The sequence below is a fragment of the Phyllostomus discolor genome, chromosome 11, assembly GCF_004126475.2.
Source record: "Phyllostomus discolor isolate MPI-MPIP mPhyDis1 chromosome 11, mPhyDis1.pri.v3, whole genome shotgun sequence".
Classification (NCBI taxonomy): domain Eukaryota; kingdom Metazoa; phylum Chordata; class Mammalia; order Chiroptera; family Phyllostomidae; genus Phyllostomus; species Phyllostomus discolor.
The window spans coordinates 34,753,394-34,771,171 of record NC_040913.2 but is presented as its reverse complement, the minus strand read 5'-3'; the positions used below and the strand labels follow the sequence as shown (position 1 = coordinate 34,771,171).

General features: G+C 36.3%; 1 protein-coding gene across 2 annotated transcripts in view; it reads right to left on the bottom strand.

Moving 5' to 3' along the window:
* Nucleotides 1–17,778, bottom strand: part of DIAPH3 (diaphanous related formin 3) — a 472,405-nt gene that overhangs the window by 324,883 nt on the left and 129,744 nt on the right. For both annotated transcript variants that reach the window (XM_028526818.2, XM_028526817.2), the window contains 4 exons: nt 15,022–15,096; nt 14,867–14,936; nt 10,210–10,346; nt 7,524–7,629 (listed from right to left, as the gene is read on the bottom strand). In XM_028526818.2, the coding sequence (XP_028382619.1) occupies nt 7,524–7,629; nt 10,210–10,346; nt 14,867–14,936; nt 15,022–15,096 (388 nt within the window). The remainder of the gene's footprint in view (nt 1–7,523; nt 7,630–10,209; nt 10,347–14,866; nt 14,937–15,021; nt 15,097–17,778) is intronic.

Sequence of the window (17,778 nt, the reverse complement as noted above, 5' to 3'; positions counted from 1 at the left end):
TGATGGAAAAAGACTTGAACTGGGCCGGTTAGCACATAATACAATATACAGATGATGTACTGTAGAAATGTACATCTAAAACCTGTATAATTTTATTAACCAATGTCACTTCAATAAACTCAATAAAAATAAATAAATTTTGGCTCAAGAATTCGCAAACTACCTTCCCAAGTTCTCCCTAGAACAGCATAGCAGCCCTGAGATGTTTCCAGCCTCCCTCCCTCCCTCCCTCCCTTCTTCTCTCCCTTCCTCCTTCCTTCACCTAACTCCCTCTCCAGGTTCCCTCACAGGCACTTCCCCTGTTGGACAGCACAGCTCTTGCTCTCAGACGATGCAGATTAACACAGCCTGTTCCACAAAGAAAGCTTCAACAAGGTTATCATTTTCAAATTGTCTGATATGAGTTTATAACTAAAACTTCATATTTAACAGAACACGTCCACATTTTCTTATTTTTCTCTAAATGTGAGCACCCTCTTCACTTTAATTTGCAACCAATCATGAGATATTTGTGAAGACCATATGCATGTCACATACCTAAGTGTGTCTGGAACATAATTTTCCTCTAGTAACAGTTCCAGAGACATCAAAGGCTTGGATTATATTTCAAGCTTCTGCTTCTTTGGAAAACACAGAATAGGCAAAAGCAGGTTTACAATAGTGAGTAGACACAGTTTAACCTTGTATTATTTATCATTTATTGTATTATTTATTTTTATTACAACTGTAAGCCTACTTTTGCCTTCCTCCATTTATTACTAGGTACAGAAATATGTACCACAGAAATCCTAGTGGGACATACCAACCACTCCTCTCCACTGACTCCTGGAAGTATGTATCTGCCCATTGTTGGAATAACGTTATCACTAGACTCTAAGAAACCTAATGATATGATCGTTGCACAAAGATGCGAATATAATTAATGTCACTGAACCATACCCTTAAAAAATGGCTAAAATGGCAAATTTTACATTAGGTATATTTTACCACAATTTTTTAAAAAAGAATAATAGCTATGTATTTTAATAGAAGCTTAAAAAAGGAGAGATTTGAGTTATTTATAGTAAGTAAAACAGTAAAAATAAGTGATCCACAGAAAGACACAACATGAATCCTGCTATTTATCAGTACCCAAAGAGTACTCTACCAAACCAAACTTTGGGAAACCTGGGGCTAAAATTCAATGACAGGAATTACCTATAATTTAAGTGAGCAAGCTCAGAAACTAAAGTTGCTACAGGGTCACAAAGAATCAAGACAAGAGAACAATAACTTGCCCCTCTAAAAAAAGTTTCCCCACGCCTTCCCTTATTCGTATTGGCCCTCTGACATAACCAATTTTTCTAGTCTCTGATTAGAAAGCTTCACAAAGCATGCTTTCCCTTTAGTCAGTAATTAATGTAAGAAAAATACTGCATAGCACCACATAAACCAAAATCAGTGAAGGTCTCATTTCACTAGAGCTCCCTCGAGGCACGGTGAGTGTGTAGGAACACCACCAGGAGTACCAGACTGAGGGAAAGTCAGGAAGGTGACATGAGGTACTTTGGTGGTCTGCTCCGTATTGGGAGACAATTCTCCATGAGCTCTTACACTTTTGCATGTGTTCTAAGCAGAGGTGCAAATGGCCTTTCTTCTAGATGATGTTTTCAAGGATGTTCGGATAGCCAGTAGTACACTTGGAACACAGAGACATGTCTTCTCTCCAAAGCAGGGGGCAGTCATGCATTCTGTCCAGTATACTAAAGATGGTCTCTCTTTGGAGCAAAGGGCAGGCACGCGTACAGTCCATTGTAAAAGATTTAGGTTCTCAAAATTCAAAATTCCACTTATACAGCAAAACTGCCATCTCTGCCTTACCTTTAGACAGTTCCTCCAAAACCAAAAATTGGACTCAGTTATTCCCAAAACTGAGAATCCTGATGCCCTATATGGGGAAGCAAGAATTAACTTGCCTCGTTCTCCAAAAATGCTGTGACTTACATCTTAGAGGTGGTCATAGAAGATGTCCAAGTGTTTCGGGAAATACCACCAGTAGGCCAGGAAGCCCTCAGACAACTATGGAAATCTCTCCAAAGTGAGGCTACCTTGGCTAATCCAGAAAGCCTTTTGGCGAGAAAATTGATCAGTATTTATGTGCACCCTGCAGGCAGTTATCTCTATGATGAGAGTCACCCAATTAGAAAAGGTGGCAAGAAACGCGTCCCTGATTTTAGCTGAAATGATCAGTGATACCTCATCAGCTCGGGAAGGCATGCAGGTCAGCACCAACTCACCCGCCAGTCTGTATGGATAAGGGGATTGCCCTAGACTTCCTCTTTGCTGAACAAGAAGTCCATGCAATCAGCAATACATCACTTTGTACCTGAATTAATATCTCAAGCCAAGCAGAAAGATCAATAGAAAAAATTAAGAAAGCCTCCTGGTATTCTAAAGCAGACCCAGGTTGTCTGTGGAATTTGTTCAGCTGACGGGACCTGGGACCTGAAGGCATAGCTGAGGTCGATACTGCAGGTCAGCCTCAATGTCTTGTTGACCAGCAGCCTTAATTAAATATTTATGAGATGAACTACACAGATCTCATCACAGCCTATATAAATCAGAATGATTGCTGCCCATGATAATTGGGTTGTATTCCCTAAACTCATGGCTTCTCTCCTGAAACACAACCCACTGCAACTGCCCACTGGGGCTGATGCAAAGCTGATACTCAAGCTTTTGTTTTTGATCTAAGAGTTCGTGTCTTCTGACAGTGACCCTAAAACTGTGATAGACTAATCTGTTAGCTTACAAGTGGCATAAAATTGCAGACCATTCATGTTCTTGGCCCTGCATAGCCACGAGTCCAAGGGGACTAGATCAGGGAGAAAGACACCATAGGAAAGGAAAGGTGCAGCAGGCTCTCACTCTGGGCCTGAGGCATAGACATGAAAGGAAAGCTAAATATCCACTCAACAAACCTGTAGAATGCCCACACTTGGTTCCTTTCCTGACAAAAATCGACAAGAATCCAAACCAGCCCTGTGACAATAGCAAAGCTTCCAACAAACTCTTTAAAAGCTAGATTAATGCTTCTGGTACTCCAGCAAAGTGTGTCTCTAACAAGAGAAGAAAAAGGACACACACAGAAAGAAAGAAAGAAAAAAGAGAGAGAGGGGAGAGAAATGAAAATAACAGATAATATCAAGATGTAGCAGAAACCAGAAATCACCCTTACTTAGTCCAACCCTTTTCTGCTACAAGAGACCTGGCCAACAAGAGGGGACAATCACATGTATGAAGACAGGTCCGTGTGAAGAAAGCTTTGGTGCTCTACTGTCTGTCCTTAGTGTGTTGGGTGCTAATCAGAGTAGAAGGTTGGTGTTTCCATTAGAACAACCCTAGATGTGGATTCTGACATTTCTTCTTCTCATTATTTCTAGTTACCCACGATCCACACATCGTTCTCTGAGCCTGCCAGAAATTCTGCAAGGTATCCAGTGGTATTTCCTGCTTAAATCACCTAGAGTAGAGTATGCTGCTTGAAGCTGAAAACCTCATCTGCTACACTTGAAAAAAAAAAATGTACATCTATTTTAACTCCAATATTTATATTTGTACTTTTTTCCTGATAAGACTCTCTAAGACTCTCTAAGGCCTGAAAATAATTTTGAGTTATTTCTGGTACTCAGTTTTTCACACTTTTACCAGCTGTTGGGGGTTGAGCAGAGCACTGCAGGGCAGTAGAAGTGTGCTCATTCCATCGGAAACACAGGCAGCCAAATTATCGTCATTATTAGCATCAGACTCAAGAAAATCTAACAATTCTCCTTTGAAGACTATTTTGTCATAAATCTACTTTGCAAGAAAAAGTGAATTTTTTTGAATTTTACTACCAACCATTTCCTCTAACATAAAAACAAACAATTGGGTTCTATTTTATTCAGCAACAAACAAGTTTTATTTTTAATTTGGTGATCTGCCAATATTACCCAAACTAGTATATTTTAATATATGCAAATTATAGGCTAATAGAGTAAAATGGGCACTTATAGCCATAGGTTTATGAGAAAATTGATAACCAGCTAGCTTTAAAATATGCTTTATTTTATAGAAAAGTCCAAAGCACTCAAAAAGGAAAGTATTTTTAGATGTTACTGAAGTGCTGCTTTATCATTTTAAACATAAGTAGAGCACAATCAGCAATCCCAGAAAAGATAATCTCCCCCCCAACCCCCAACATAGCTCCTAAAAAATGGACTTTTAACTCTTACCTTAAGGTTGCTACCTCCTAGCTACTCCACACATTAGGCTTCATAAAATGGGAAACCTCAATTAAAAAGTAAAAATTCACAACAAAATGGATGAGTAGGTGAAGTAAGAAATAACAATTGTTTCCACTGTCTATATTCTCAATCAAGAGCATGCAAGTTTAGCCTGAACTTATCCTAAAAGTGAGAAAGAAAAGAACTTAATAAGTGATGCCACAATGACTTCTCAATTACCAATGAAAACCAAACTTTAAGAACAATGTCAATAAATTTATTGTAGTGTTTATAGGGCATCATAAAAATAACACTATTAACCATAAAAGAAAATATAATTATTTACAACGAAGGCCATTAGTTTCATGAAAGCAAATATAACGAGCCACCTACATCTTGGTAAAAAAAAATTTCCTAAGAACTGCACTAAATACAGGACTTCTACAACTACTAAAGGAAGACACTGCGGCTGGCCCCACTCCTCTGCACCCTGTATCCGCTTACATAAACATGAAAAACAAGCAGTCAGCAAAAAGACACCCTCTCCACAAATACCCATAGCTATATTTTCTATAAAAGCCAGAAAGTAGAAACATCCCAAACCTCCAAGAGACAATGATAAACAAAATGCAGTACACATCCAAAGAACAAAAAATGAAGTTCTGATGCATGTTATAAACATGGGTGAACTTTGAAAATACTGTACTAGGTGAATGAAGCCAGTCACAAAGGACCAGAAATCATGTGACTTCATTTATATCACATGTCCAGAATATGAAACCCTATATAGTCAATTAATGGTCGCCTAGAGCTAAGGGATGAGGAGTGTCTTTTGGGGATGATGAAACTGTTCTAAAATTTTGGTGAAAGTTGCACAACTCTGCAAGTATACATAAAAACACTGAACATATACTTTAAAGTGGGTAAATACATAATGTGAATTTATGTAATTTATATAAATTTATATAAAGCTATTAAAAAAGAAATCAGTTCAAATCTATATCAAGTCTTTAGACATATATGTATATATTTTAATTCCTTCATGTCTTGGTAACATCTTGCATTAGTGTATACCAAAAAGAGGAAACTGAAATTGATACCATCCACAGTTTATTCAGACTGTACCACCTTCACATTCATGTGCATGTATGCGTGCATAATTCTATGAACTTTTGTCACATGTGTAGATTTATATAACCATCACTATAATCAAGACACACAACTGTTTCAACCACACAAGACTCACTCCTGCTATGTATTTATGGCCACACTCAACACCTTCCCAGACCTGATCCCAAACCTTTGGCAACTATCCAATTGTTCTCCAACTCTATAATTTGGTTATTTGAAAAATATTATATTAAAGGAATTACATAATGCTTAACCTTTCAGAACTGGCATTTTTCAATTAGGATAATTCTTTGGAGATCATGCAAGTTATGTGTATCAGTGGTTCACTCCTTTCTGAGCAGTATTCTGTGGAATGGCTGCACCACCGTTTAATCATTCACCAGTGGTCAAGGACTCTGGGTTGTTTCCAGTTTGGAGCTATGACAAATAGAGCTGCCATAAAAAATTGTTTATTTTTTGTGTGTGTGAAAATTTTCATTAATCTGGGATAAATGTTCAAGAGTGTAATTGCTGAGTTGTATAGTTAATACCAATTTTAATATCAACACTGGTAATGTTCCTGAAAAAAAGAAATGAGGATCACTTCCAATCTCCACTCTCTACTGACTTTGTTTAATTTAACAAAATTACTTTTTACAGCTTGCTTTTACTCAACAATTCTGCTAAAGGACCAAGCACTGCACTAGCATTTTAAAAACATTATCCTATGTAATCCTTGCATCAACAACGAGCTAGGTATTGATATTAATTATCTCTATCTTACAACTGAGAAAACCAAGCTACAAAAGAGGTTTGGGATTGACACAGAGTCATGCAACTAGGATGTGAAGAGCTGGAATTTAAATTGGAGCCAGCCTGCCTCAGAAGTCTATTCCTTTCACAAGACACTACATCTCCCACTTTCATAGCATGTATGTGATTAGATACAAATAGTATATGTTAGTACAAAAAAAAAAAAGTCTTCATTTAGGGGATAAAGTTTATATGTAACCATTACATTTCATAAATGAGATTTTAAAAATTAGACGTGATCTCTAACATGCTGCAAAAATAAGCACAATTAATCTAATAATCTGGTATTTGCACAAATGTTGTATATACAAAAATTAACATGATTATGGGATGAAAATTCACCAAAGTAATTGTTTGGTTTTTCTCTACAAAGTTTCTTTTAGGTTTATTCTTCATTAGCATTGTGGTGAATAGGAAACCTGGGGACAGACGAAAAGGGAGGCAAAGAAGGGAAAGGAGGGGAAAGAGCAGGGTCTGTGTCAGAAATGGGTAACACATCCCAGACCCTGACTTGCAGGCCCTCCAACAGGCCCGGATGAGGAAGGAGGGGCTCTTTTCCAGAAGCTGCATCAACTGAACTCCACTCAACAGGGACGCACACGCGCACCTTCACACGTTTCTAGTGCCCAGAAACAAATCACAAGAGGATTCCTCACCAGCCACTCACAACACCGTCATCAGAAATGTCACCCGCACAAACTTACCATCGTCAGAAATGTCACTATAAATTTATTAATTTGACAGTTCCTAACATTTTCCAATTTTTTCTCAGAAATGTTTTATCAACATTTCCTTAAATATACTCACGATTATCAATGATTGTAACAATAATTACAGTTATAAAAACTCATCTCTTTTCTTAAGGAAAAAGTAAATGAATTTAGTATGTGGCTTGGATACTCTAATGTTTAATTCCAAACATGACTTTGGAGGGGCATTTAAATATTTTTAAAATCTCCATAAGTGTAATTTGGACATCATTATTACTCATATAAAATTTCAGATATAAAAATTATTACGGCAGGAAGCCATTATGAGGAATTGCCAAAATTTTTTCAAAATTATAATCATCAACTTATAAAACTAACACAGAATAAACTTGTGGGACCACAATCACACAGTTTACAGAGAAACCTAGTAAGTCAACTTCTAGGAAAGTAACTATAGAAATAATTCTAAGTGTATACCAAGGTGCATCTATAAGATCAATTATGATATAAAATAAACAGAATTCTACACAATTCTTAAAAATGGTATGAAATAGTAAATGGCACTCAGGATTTCATACTATTGCGTTCAATATAAACCAGTCAGAGAACAGATTACAAAACAATGTGCATGGTATGTGACACCTACTTGCAGTTGAACTGAATTGTGCCGAAGACCTTTCACAATAGAAGAAAATCTGTCAATTCTTCTTTCTTCTCCAGCTGATGTTAAAGCTTCTAAAACTTCTTCAAGGCTATTGGAAATTTTGAATTTATAAATAATTAAATTGCAAACTGAGAATAACTAAAATGCTATAATCCAATTGCTTGATTTAATAAACTCTGTAGTCACTACTTCTTCCAGGCAACCAAGAACATTTAAAAGTAGCTTACTCAGTATGCATCAGTAGTTTACGCAGTATGTATCAAGCAATGCTCTAAGCATGTTACACATTTTGATTTATTTATTCCTCATAATAACCCTATGATGATGTTCATTTATCAAGCATTTATATATTGCTTACTACACATCAGGCACTAATTGAACCAGTTTACAAATGGTAACTTGTTTTAATGTCTATAATTCTATGAGTTAGGTATTATCATTATCCTGTATTACAAATTAGGCAACTGAGGCAGAAAAGCTTAAGCAATTTGTCTTCCATCTACTAAAAGGTGGAGCAAGGATCTAAAACCAGATAGTCTGTGTAGTAAGTACCATATAAATGCTCATAATTACTATACTTCTTCTCAAATATAAGTAACTGAAGTTCTTGTAGCCACAAATATATAGTCGTAAGAAATTATAGTCAAATATAAAAAAATAGTTTAATAGGAACTACACTGGCTCTTCCTTCAAAACAAATAGCAGTGTTCACAGGACCGAGCACACTGTAGAAGCTCACATGGTTTCATAGTTTGTGAGCACAAATAGGTGGTCCTACGAGTTATCAATATTTATGTCATTTTGAGTCCTATTCTGAAATTAAAAAATAATAGAAATAATATGGAACTAGGGGAAGAGGAAAAAGAATAGAAGGGGGAAAAAAAGAAGAAAAAAAGGAAAAAGGAGAAAGAGAAAGAGGAAAGAAAAAGGAAAGGGAAGAAGGAGGGGAGAGGGAAGAAAAAGGAAAGAGGTAAGAGAGAGAAGAAATAGGAAGTGTGGGAGAAACAGACAAAGGAAGAAGGGAAGCAAAGGAAGGAGGAGAAAGGAGAGGAATAGGGAGAGGGAGCACAGGAAGTACCTTACATGACAACACTAAATTCAGTCTAGAAGGAAACTTGACTTGGGGTAGTAAACACCCAATACAATATATTTTGATGATGTATTACAGAATTGTACCCCTGAAATCGATATAACTTTAATAACCGACATCACCCCAATATATTCAATAAAGACATTAAATTTACTCTTAGGTTTCTATACCAAAATTAACATGGCCTTTTTAAAATGGGAAATGCAGAGTGCTTAGGCTGTGTGTCTGGCTTTGCATGCTGGAATTGCAGCAGGTACAGTCTCTCCCACGAAAACTCTCGTAGGTACATATGGGGACAGAAGGGCAGGGCTCAGTGCTGCCACCTGTTGACTCTCCAACTAAATCCAAATAGGTTCAGTAGTCACCAGCCACAGAAGGATCACCTGTGTGCAGAAGGTGCTACTTACAGGGCTCTGCCTGCCCTTACCTGAGAGGGCTATTTCCATTTGTCTCTGGCTTATGGTTTTTATATCTTTATTCTTTTTAAAAAACATTTTACCTAATTTTTTAAATGGTTCCTTGTCATAAGAACCCCCAATCTTCGTTTTTAAAAAAAGTTCATCATTCTAATTCTTTTAATATGTATGTAATAGTCTTTAGTTACAGCCCTAACATGAATAATAATGTCTTTAAAGGCTTCAGTATATATTTTATGGTCAAGAACTTTGTACCCTCAACCAGTAAAATACAATTCCATATGTCCCTTTTTAAATTTGCCTTACATACAGATTTTCAAATAGTATATTTGCTTTTTATAAGGGAATATACATGACCTACACTTTGAATTAATTCTATCTGAAAAAAAAACATACAAAGCAGAACTCATTAGCATATTTTTCAAATCTTCACTTAGAATTTTTATTTAGGGTTTGAGTTCAGAACAGTTTAAAATAAGTAAGATGAAGAAGTCAGTATATCACAGCCTGTATCAGGGTCCCCAAACCCTGGGCCACGGACAAGTACCAGTCCACACCCTTTAGGAACCCAGCCACACAGCAGGAGGTGAGCTGAGAGCAAAGTTCCATCTGCATTTTCAGCAGGTCCCTATCCCTCACATTAATGCCTGGGCTCTGCCTCCTGGCAGATCAGCGGCAGCATTAGATTCTCACAGGAGCGTGAACCCAACCGTGAACAGCATACGTGAAGGATCTAGGCTGCACACTCCTTATGAGAATCTAATGCCTAATGACCTGAGGTGGCGCTGAGCTAGCTCAACCACCACAGTGGTGCAAATACAGATTACCATTAGCAGAGAGGTTTGACTACACAGAGACCATAACAAACTAATTAGTTGCAGACTCATATCTGCGAGTGGCAAGTAACAATTAAGCTGCATCTGGTGGCAGGCTATAAAGCCATGCACTGCCCCCAGTCCGTGGAAAAATTGTCTTCCACAAAACTGGTCCCTGGTGCCAAAAAGGTTGGGGACTGCTGGCCTACATGAATCTAAGTCAGTTGCTTGAGTATACTACATTTATTTAAATTCCAGTCTAAAACAGAATAGATAATGAAAACATTATATAAATTACCTTGTCTTAAATCATTATATAATAAGAGAAATAAGTTCAGAAGACTCACATGCTTTCCTCCCCAACAATGCACACTGCAGAGAGGAGTTTGACCACATCTGTCATCATGCTGGGGTGCTCGGGATCGATCGCCTTGGCCAATAGAGAAAGACTCCGCTCTTCACTCATAATCCTTTCCAAGCCATACTATAACATTTTGGAAATGAGAGGTTAAATGTTAACAGTTTTTAAAAAATAGTGTTCTGAAGAAAATGTAGTTAACAAAAAAATGTTTATAGAATTTATATTTTTACAACTACTAAAGCTAAAAAATATAAAGAATATAAACATCCTAAGAATTCATAGAAGTATAAACTTTATATCAAGAACTATGAGAATCAACCAAGTACAAATAACCATTCAAAGATGATTTTACAATACTGACTGATTAATTATTAACATAGATAAGCAGTCAACTGGAGAAAGAAAGAAGCAGTGTAAAATATTAAGATTTCCCAACAGAAACATACAAAATAAAAAGTCAGACAGTGAAGTAGTTACTAAGGCCGTCGGGATTCTTCCTGGGGGGGAAGATTGGTAAGAGACACACTGCCACAAGAAGCCACACACTGTCCCAGAGAAATACGTTGTGAGCTGCATGTGCAATGCAAAATTTACAAGCAAAAATGAAAACTAGTTTTAATAAACTTATTTCAATACATCCAAAATAATATCACTTCAACATATAATCTAAATAAAACAGTCGCTGATGAGACATTTCACTTTTTTCTTCCCTAAGTAGTGTAATCTAGTATGTATTTTATACTTACAGCACATTTCAAGTCCGACTAGACACATTTCAAATTCTCAATAGCCACATGCATATAGCAATCACATTATACAGTGCAGGCCCAGAGAGTAACACCTCATTCAAAAACAGGAAAAAGCTGAAGGATGATTTGGGCACATACCATGTAGAAACTGCCATAAGGAGCATATGTATTCTGATTGGAATATTTATCATCAGAAACACAGTGTAGTTAGTTGTAAACACATTATAAAAATGGGATGATTTGGCATAAGAACAAAGTTTGTGTGCTACTGCCAAGATGTCACATCCAATTAGAAGATAGAAGCTATGTTAATGATTTAGTGTTTTGATGTAAGAATGTATACATTGCTAAGGCCCCTTTACAATCTATGGAAGACAAGTATCAAATAAATAATTCAGAGAAGCAATAAAACAATACTATTTATCTACCATGCATCCCAGGGAATCCTGTAGAAGTGAGAAATTGGTTGATTATAGTTACTCCTAATAATTAAAAAAGGCCTTATCCCAATTATGAACCTATGAACTATGGCTTACACTAAAAATTAACACTAGACATATGTATCACAATTGAATCTACAACAGGCTTAGACCCAAATGTGTTGAGCGTTCTGAGATTTTAGTTATAACTTTCCTATTGTAAATAGCTATTATGTAAAGAAGCCTTCACACCATGCTGAAATACTGCATTTGCTTTAAACTAGAGAACACAGGGACGAAGAAGGAGGGACAGAGGATCAAAGCACCAGGATACGATTTTGGGAAAGACTTCTCTGTCTTGGTGGTCACTGGGAAAATTTACAGAGACAACTACACTGGCCTGGAAATGCTCACTTCTGTGTTTCTTGGGCTTGTTTCACACCTGCAGATAAAGAATAAAAAAGCAGGCATGGGACCAGAGACTACAATATACCTCAATTATCATTCCAGGAAATTGTCAGGGGCTTATAATATACCGCTTATATCCAATTCAAAAATTCAGTCAGTCAACAGTTACCAAGTACAAAGGACTTGTTCTGTCTTCTGAAACCAGAAGACTGAGAAAAGCCTGCCTCCAGCATTTTCTGTTCATTTCCCACTACCTTGGCTAGACTTAGCCAGTGAGTGCCTTCCTGGAATCAGAACCCTGTGGTTCCTCTAGCCACTCAAGGGATTTTCATACTGCTTTCCTCCCACTACCACTACAGCTAACTTCTCTGTGTCAAACCATCATGTAGGAAGCACAGAACAGCAGCATTCTCTGATCTCATGATTTTGACCATCATCCGGTGACTCCCAATGCTCCATCACAGGCAGTATTCTCTGACTTTGCTAATGTAAAAATGTGCAGTTATCAGTTTAAATGTGGAATGAAGCCGGTTGTCAATATTCAATATCTAGAACTGAAGATAGAATTACTGTCTACTTATATAAAATTACTCTCATCCAATTACTTAAAACACAAAGCAAAGCAAAATAAAACATGTCAACTCTGTGGGAGAATTAGCTGACTTACCAGTGCTGGCATATACAGTACATTAAGTGAAGGCTTTTATAAGGTTACAGAGGTGGTGACAACTTTTGGAAGGTCTAAGGAAGTCTCTTGACTCAATGTCAAAGACCCACTCTGGATTCTAAGACAACGTGTGTTCTAAACTGAGGACTAATGTCAGATTCCATCTGCATTCTACAGGAGGTCTATTATTACCTAATAGATGGAAGTTCAGGCCAATGAAGAAGTGTTGGGTAGGGGAAGGTTAGTAACCTAAATCCCTGCAGAGGATGCCCACCTGACACTACATGCATACTGCTGCTGAACAACCCCCCACCCCTGCCAGCACCAGTGAGTTAACCCCAACAGCAGAAACAACATGGGGAGAGGGGCTGGCTGCAGGAGCAAAGCACCCTTGCTGGGGGCGTGCAACTCAAAGCCACACACAAAAGCTTAACTGACCTAAAGGAAACCCCTCTTCCACTCACCTTTTAATTTCAATAAATTAACTTTTCATCCTGACTTTTATTTTCTTCCTAATATTCACTTTTTTCCATTTAAAAAGTTAGCCCACTTTAGTGTTATAAGAAATTCACTTTCATATGTTATCAAATCTGCTTATTAATTAAATAAATAATTACTAGTTCAAAATAAGGTACTACACTTTTTTGTCTATAGCCTATATTGTTCATCATTCAGTAACCACTTACAAAGGAAGGCTGCACAAGGAGGCACAGAAAAAAATCATCAATGCATCTTGGGAAAGAAGAAAAAGCCTTACCAAAAATTTCAGACAGAATATAATACTAATTCCAAGTATCAGTAACTTAACTTTTCATTCATCACTTAGCACAAGTGATATCAATAAATACGAACAGCAATATATCTCAGCTCCACATATACAAACTGTACGCAACACTGTTGTTGCAAAAAGTAACATTATATTAATTAGAATATAAATACATGCAAAGTTTACTTCCTGTCCTATCCAGTCTCAAAACAAATAGGAATATTATTTTCAATATGCCATCTCACTGTAACCCTGAAATTCTTCCCAAATTAGGATCCACCTGCTCTTCTGGTTTGAAAAAATGGTTCTGGGTTTTCTCTACTCTCAGACTTCCCACCACTAGTCAATGCTCAATTTCTCTATTTTCACTTTCACAGGAGCTTCCTAAAGCAGTACTATGTACTCACAATGTGAAAAGGCCTCTCCCTATCAGTAGTTTCTGATTCCTTTGTTCATTTATTCTTATAAGATAGTCTACAAAATACCTAAAACCTACTTCTCACAGAATAGAAAGAAGTTTGATTTCTACAGCAGGTATTTTCCTTGAAAATCTTATTTTTCTCCTCCTTCACCCCTTCTAATTAGATAGTTCACTAGTTAAAAATAGAAAACTTAGCTCCAGAAAATGCTAAAAAATACATAAATAATTCAGCAAGATAAAAATTAGAAAACATAAATATTTGCTATATTTAGTAAACATACATAAAATAAATGTTAATAATTTAAATATCAGTACTTATGTGTGAAGTCTTCTAAAGGTTTATTCTGAAAATCAGGGTAAGGCAAAATATTAAAAATAAAATTAATCAGAAATGTACAGTTTGCTATAAAACACAAATCATCACACCATCATAAGTACAATTTCCTCTCCTGCTGTCTAACAGCAACTAAAATACCTATCATTACTCACACATCATGAGGTAAATGCGTTTAAATGTTGGAGCTAAAGACATGGCATGGGCAGAGAAATTTCTTCAATTAACAGTATAAAAGAATCCCTTTCAGAAAATCTAACTTCAGTAAAGAGCTTAAAGTGTTTCTCTCTTCTAATGTTTCCTCTTTAAATATGCAAACTCTGCAGATCCGTCATATTACATTTGGTCTCAATAATACATGTATTAAGCATAACTGCTCCATTTCTGGGACCTGTTTTATCATTTTCATTAATTGCATTATACAGCTGAATCCCTAAACTATAAAAATTAAGTCTTTCCAACTTGATTCTTTGGTAATGAATATTAGTGCAAACCCCATTTAATAATCATGTATGATTTCAAAGGTGATTCAGGCTATAGTTTCAAAAATTAAGAGAGAGAGAGAGCAAGAGGGAGTGAGGAGGGAAGAGAGGGAAGGACAAAAAGAAGGACAGAAAGGGAGGGAGAGAATTAAACTACACATGAGAAGTTAAGGGCCAAGAGAAGGTCCATTTGTCCCCAAGCTTCTCTGCTGGGAGATAGTGGTTTTTATACAAAAGTGAAAATTATACAATTCCGTATTTTTTCCATTATTTACTAAACAGTGTACCAAAGCAGTACACCACTTAAGTGCAGATTCCTTATTACACAACTCTAATTCTTAAAAATTCTAGAAGAACCGGTGAAGAATGAATACAATATGATTAATCATGTACACACCTGGGTATTCATCAAAGCCTTCAGACACTGTATGACTTTGTGCTGATTCTTCTTTACAACGTTTTCTTGTCTGCATTGGCATAAAAGATGTCAGTGTTAGAATTATAATTGGACATGCAAATGTAGCTTAAGTGAAAATAATTAACAATACTTACATTTTGCTACTAATCAGTTTTTCCAAAATGTCCAATAATAACCCAAGCCCCTCATGGCCAAAGCTCTGCACCCAACTGAAAAACAAGAAAAGCGTTGTTATGTCGCGTTAAGTATTCTCAGTGTGGAGTATCACAGGATGATCACACACATTTTACAGTAGTTATATTCTAATCATAAACACAATATTAGAATAATACCTTGTACAAAATCATTCATAATTCATAGTGTTAGTTGTGATGGAGTAAAAATGCAATGAGTGGTGTGCATCCTTATAATTGCTGAGCATTTCCTAAGTTTCAAAGTTCAATTTTTTTTAAAGCTTCTTCATTATTTTTTAAATGAGTATTTTCATCCTCACCAAACCACCTGTATCCCAGAAGCCCATAGATACAGTGCCAGTACTGTATGTAGTTAGGACATCACTGCCAACAGACAACAGCTCACAGAGATTATAGAAAATCCACCTACATAGAAATAATACATTTTTTCCAGTGGTGATTTGGAATGCCTCAGTCAATAAATAAAATGATAACAAGAAGGAAGCAAAAAACATGTGTGTAAATATCGTTTCGTATATATCTTTGTACGTATGTATGATTTTGTGTGTGTGTGTGCATGTGTGTGGCCTTTGAAAAATGAAATGTTGTCCTGGCCAGGGTGGACCCGCTGGTTGGGCAACATCTTGCAAACCAAAAAAAGTTGCTGGTTTAACTCCAGGTTAGATTACCGGTCAGGGGCACATGCCTAGATTGAAGGTTTGGTCTCCTGGGGCATATATGAAAGGCAACCAATTGACAGAGGTTTCTCTCTCACTTCAGTGTTTCTTGCCCTCTCTTTCTCCCTCCCTTCTCCTCTCTCTAAAATCAAAAATGAAAATAAAATGTAAAAAAGAAAAATGAAGTGTTAAAAACAAAATTTTATCCAATAATCAAAAAACGCACATTATAAATAATAAAAACAAGTTTAAGTCATATAACCAGGATATAATACCACTGTCTTAAGATATAATATAACATTTCCCATGAAAATAAGAAGAGTAAAAAGCAAATGCACCATTTTACATGAAAAATAAAAATCTACCTTTATTTGTACACTTCTGTAAACACAGCTTAATCACCTGTAAGTATTTAGAATTTCCAATTTTTCCACCCCCAAAAAAACACAATTTGCCATTTAGATTGCAGACTCTTCTCAGATTATTTTTATTCATCTCTTCCCTGTGAAAACCAAGGAATAACTAATTCAAGAATGCACTATACAGTAACGACACTCCTCTGTAAAAGAAAAGACTGAAGGTAACTATCATAGTTAAGGGGAGAAGAAAAGGTTAACAAGAAGTTGGTGTTTTCAAACCAGAATGCTACTTCAAAAGTGAAGAGTTCACTCTGCTCTATCAGCAACACACATCACCTGTAAGCATTTCAATTCCTTCTTTCATGTTTCAGGAAAACACCAAGGGCATCCTGCTTAACTGTTTGTCTTGCTGTCTCCTATTCTGTATTTATTCTTATTTCACATGCAGCAGGGAAGCTTGAAATCAAACACGTAAGGAGTGATTTGAGTTCTACGTGGGCTAGCCCTGACATGTGTGGACAGGCCCTGTTTGTCAGGCCCTCCCGTGTTAGCACCTCGCAGTGGGACTTCAGTGAGTTGTTTGAAGTGAATTTTCAGCAATCTCTACATTCAAAAGCATATCCATAAAAACATCTGAAGTTAATATGAAGTTTAGGATGATTCACACTGCTATCTATCATCTTCAATCATTGTGGACAATAAAGTTACTATTCCTAAAACTGCCTTATACCAAAATATACAAATTTAAAAGTATGTTAATATAACAAAAAGACTTTGTTGAATTTAATATGCTTATCTTGGAGTCCACTGTGCAGTTTAGAAAGCCTATTAACCCAGGTAAATCAAGATGAGTCTTCTGGTCTGAGTAGTTAATAGAGCATAGATATTTTAAAAATGTATCACCACTAATATAACAACTGTATCTACAATATGGGGGCCCACAGAAATATATTCTCAAATCAACCATTTTGGACCCACTACATAAGTCTCTTCTATATTGTAGAATATGAATCATTAAAGCAAAACTTACATCCATTCATGTATATTACATATAAACTGATTCTCTATAAAATACAGTTAAATGTAAAGAGGCATCCTACATAATTAATTTATACTACAGTCTCTTAACTCATGGTGGGAAGTAATTTATCAACAATAATAAAATCAAAGAGGATGGTAACACTCTTATCAAAGGCAGACTACATTTCATAAAACATCAAAAACAAGAAATGTGGGACAGGGTGTGGAGAGGATGCTTGATAACAAAAGAAACACTATATTTAACATAAAAAGGAAGCTGATGAAAGTAATCATTGAAAAAGTAACACTGAAACATGAATTAAATAGGCATAAAAAGTCTTCCTGTTTTCCTAAAAAACTGCAAGGCCAACATACTGTTGTATTAACAAGTTGTCACCCATAAACCCATTCTCTCAAAACATTCAACCCCACCCCTACTATTTTCAGCAATATTATTTTTAAGGATGGGGCAAATACCAGTTCCTATCTCTTCTGGAAAAGATGTTCAAGATAAAAAGTGATATTGAGTAGGTAGGTCTGCAGTCCTGACAGAGGTTTATTGAAATCCATAGCTTTCTACAAAAGTAAAAAATTTCTCATCATCAGTGCAAGAAGCAACCTGGAAAAAAAATAATCAACTGATCTATAAATAATCAATCTTC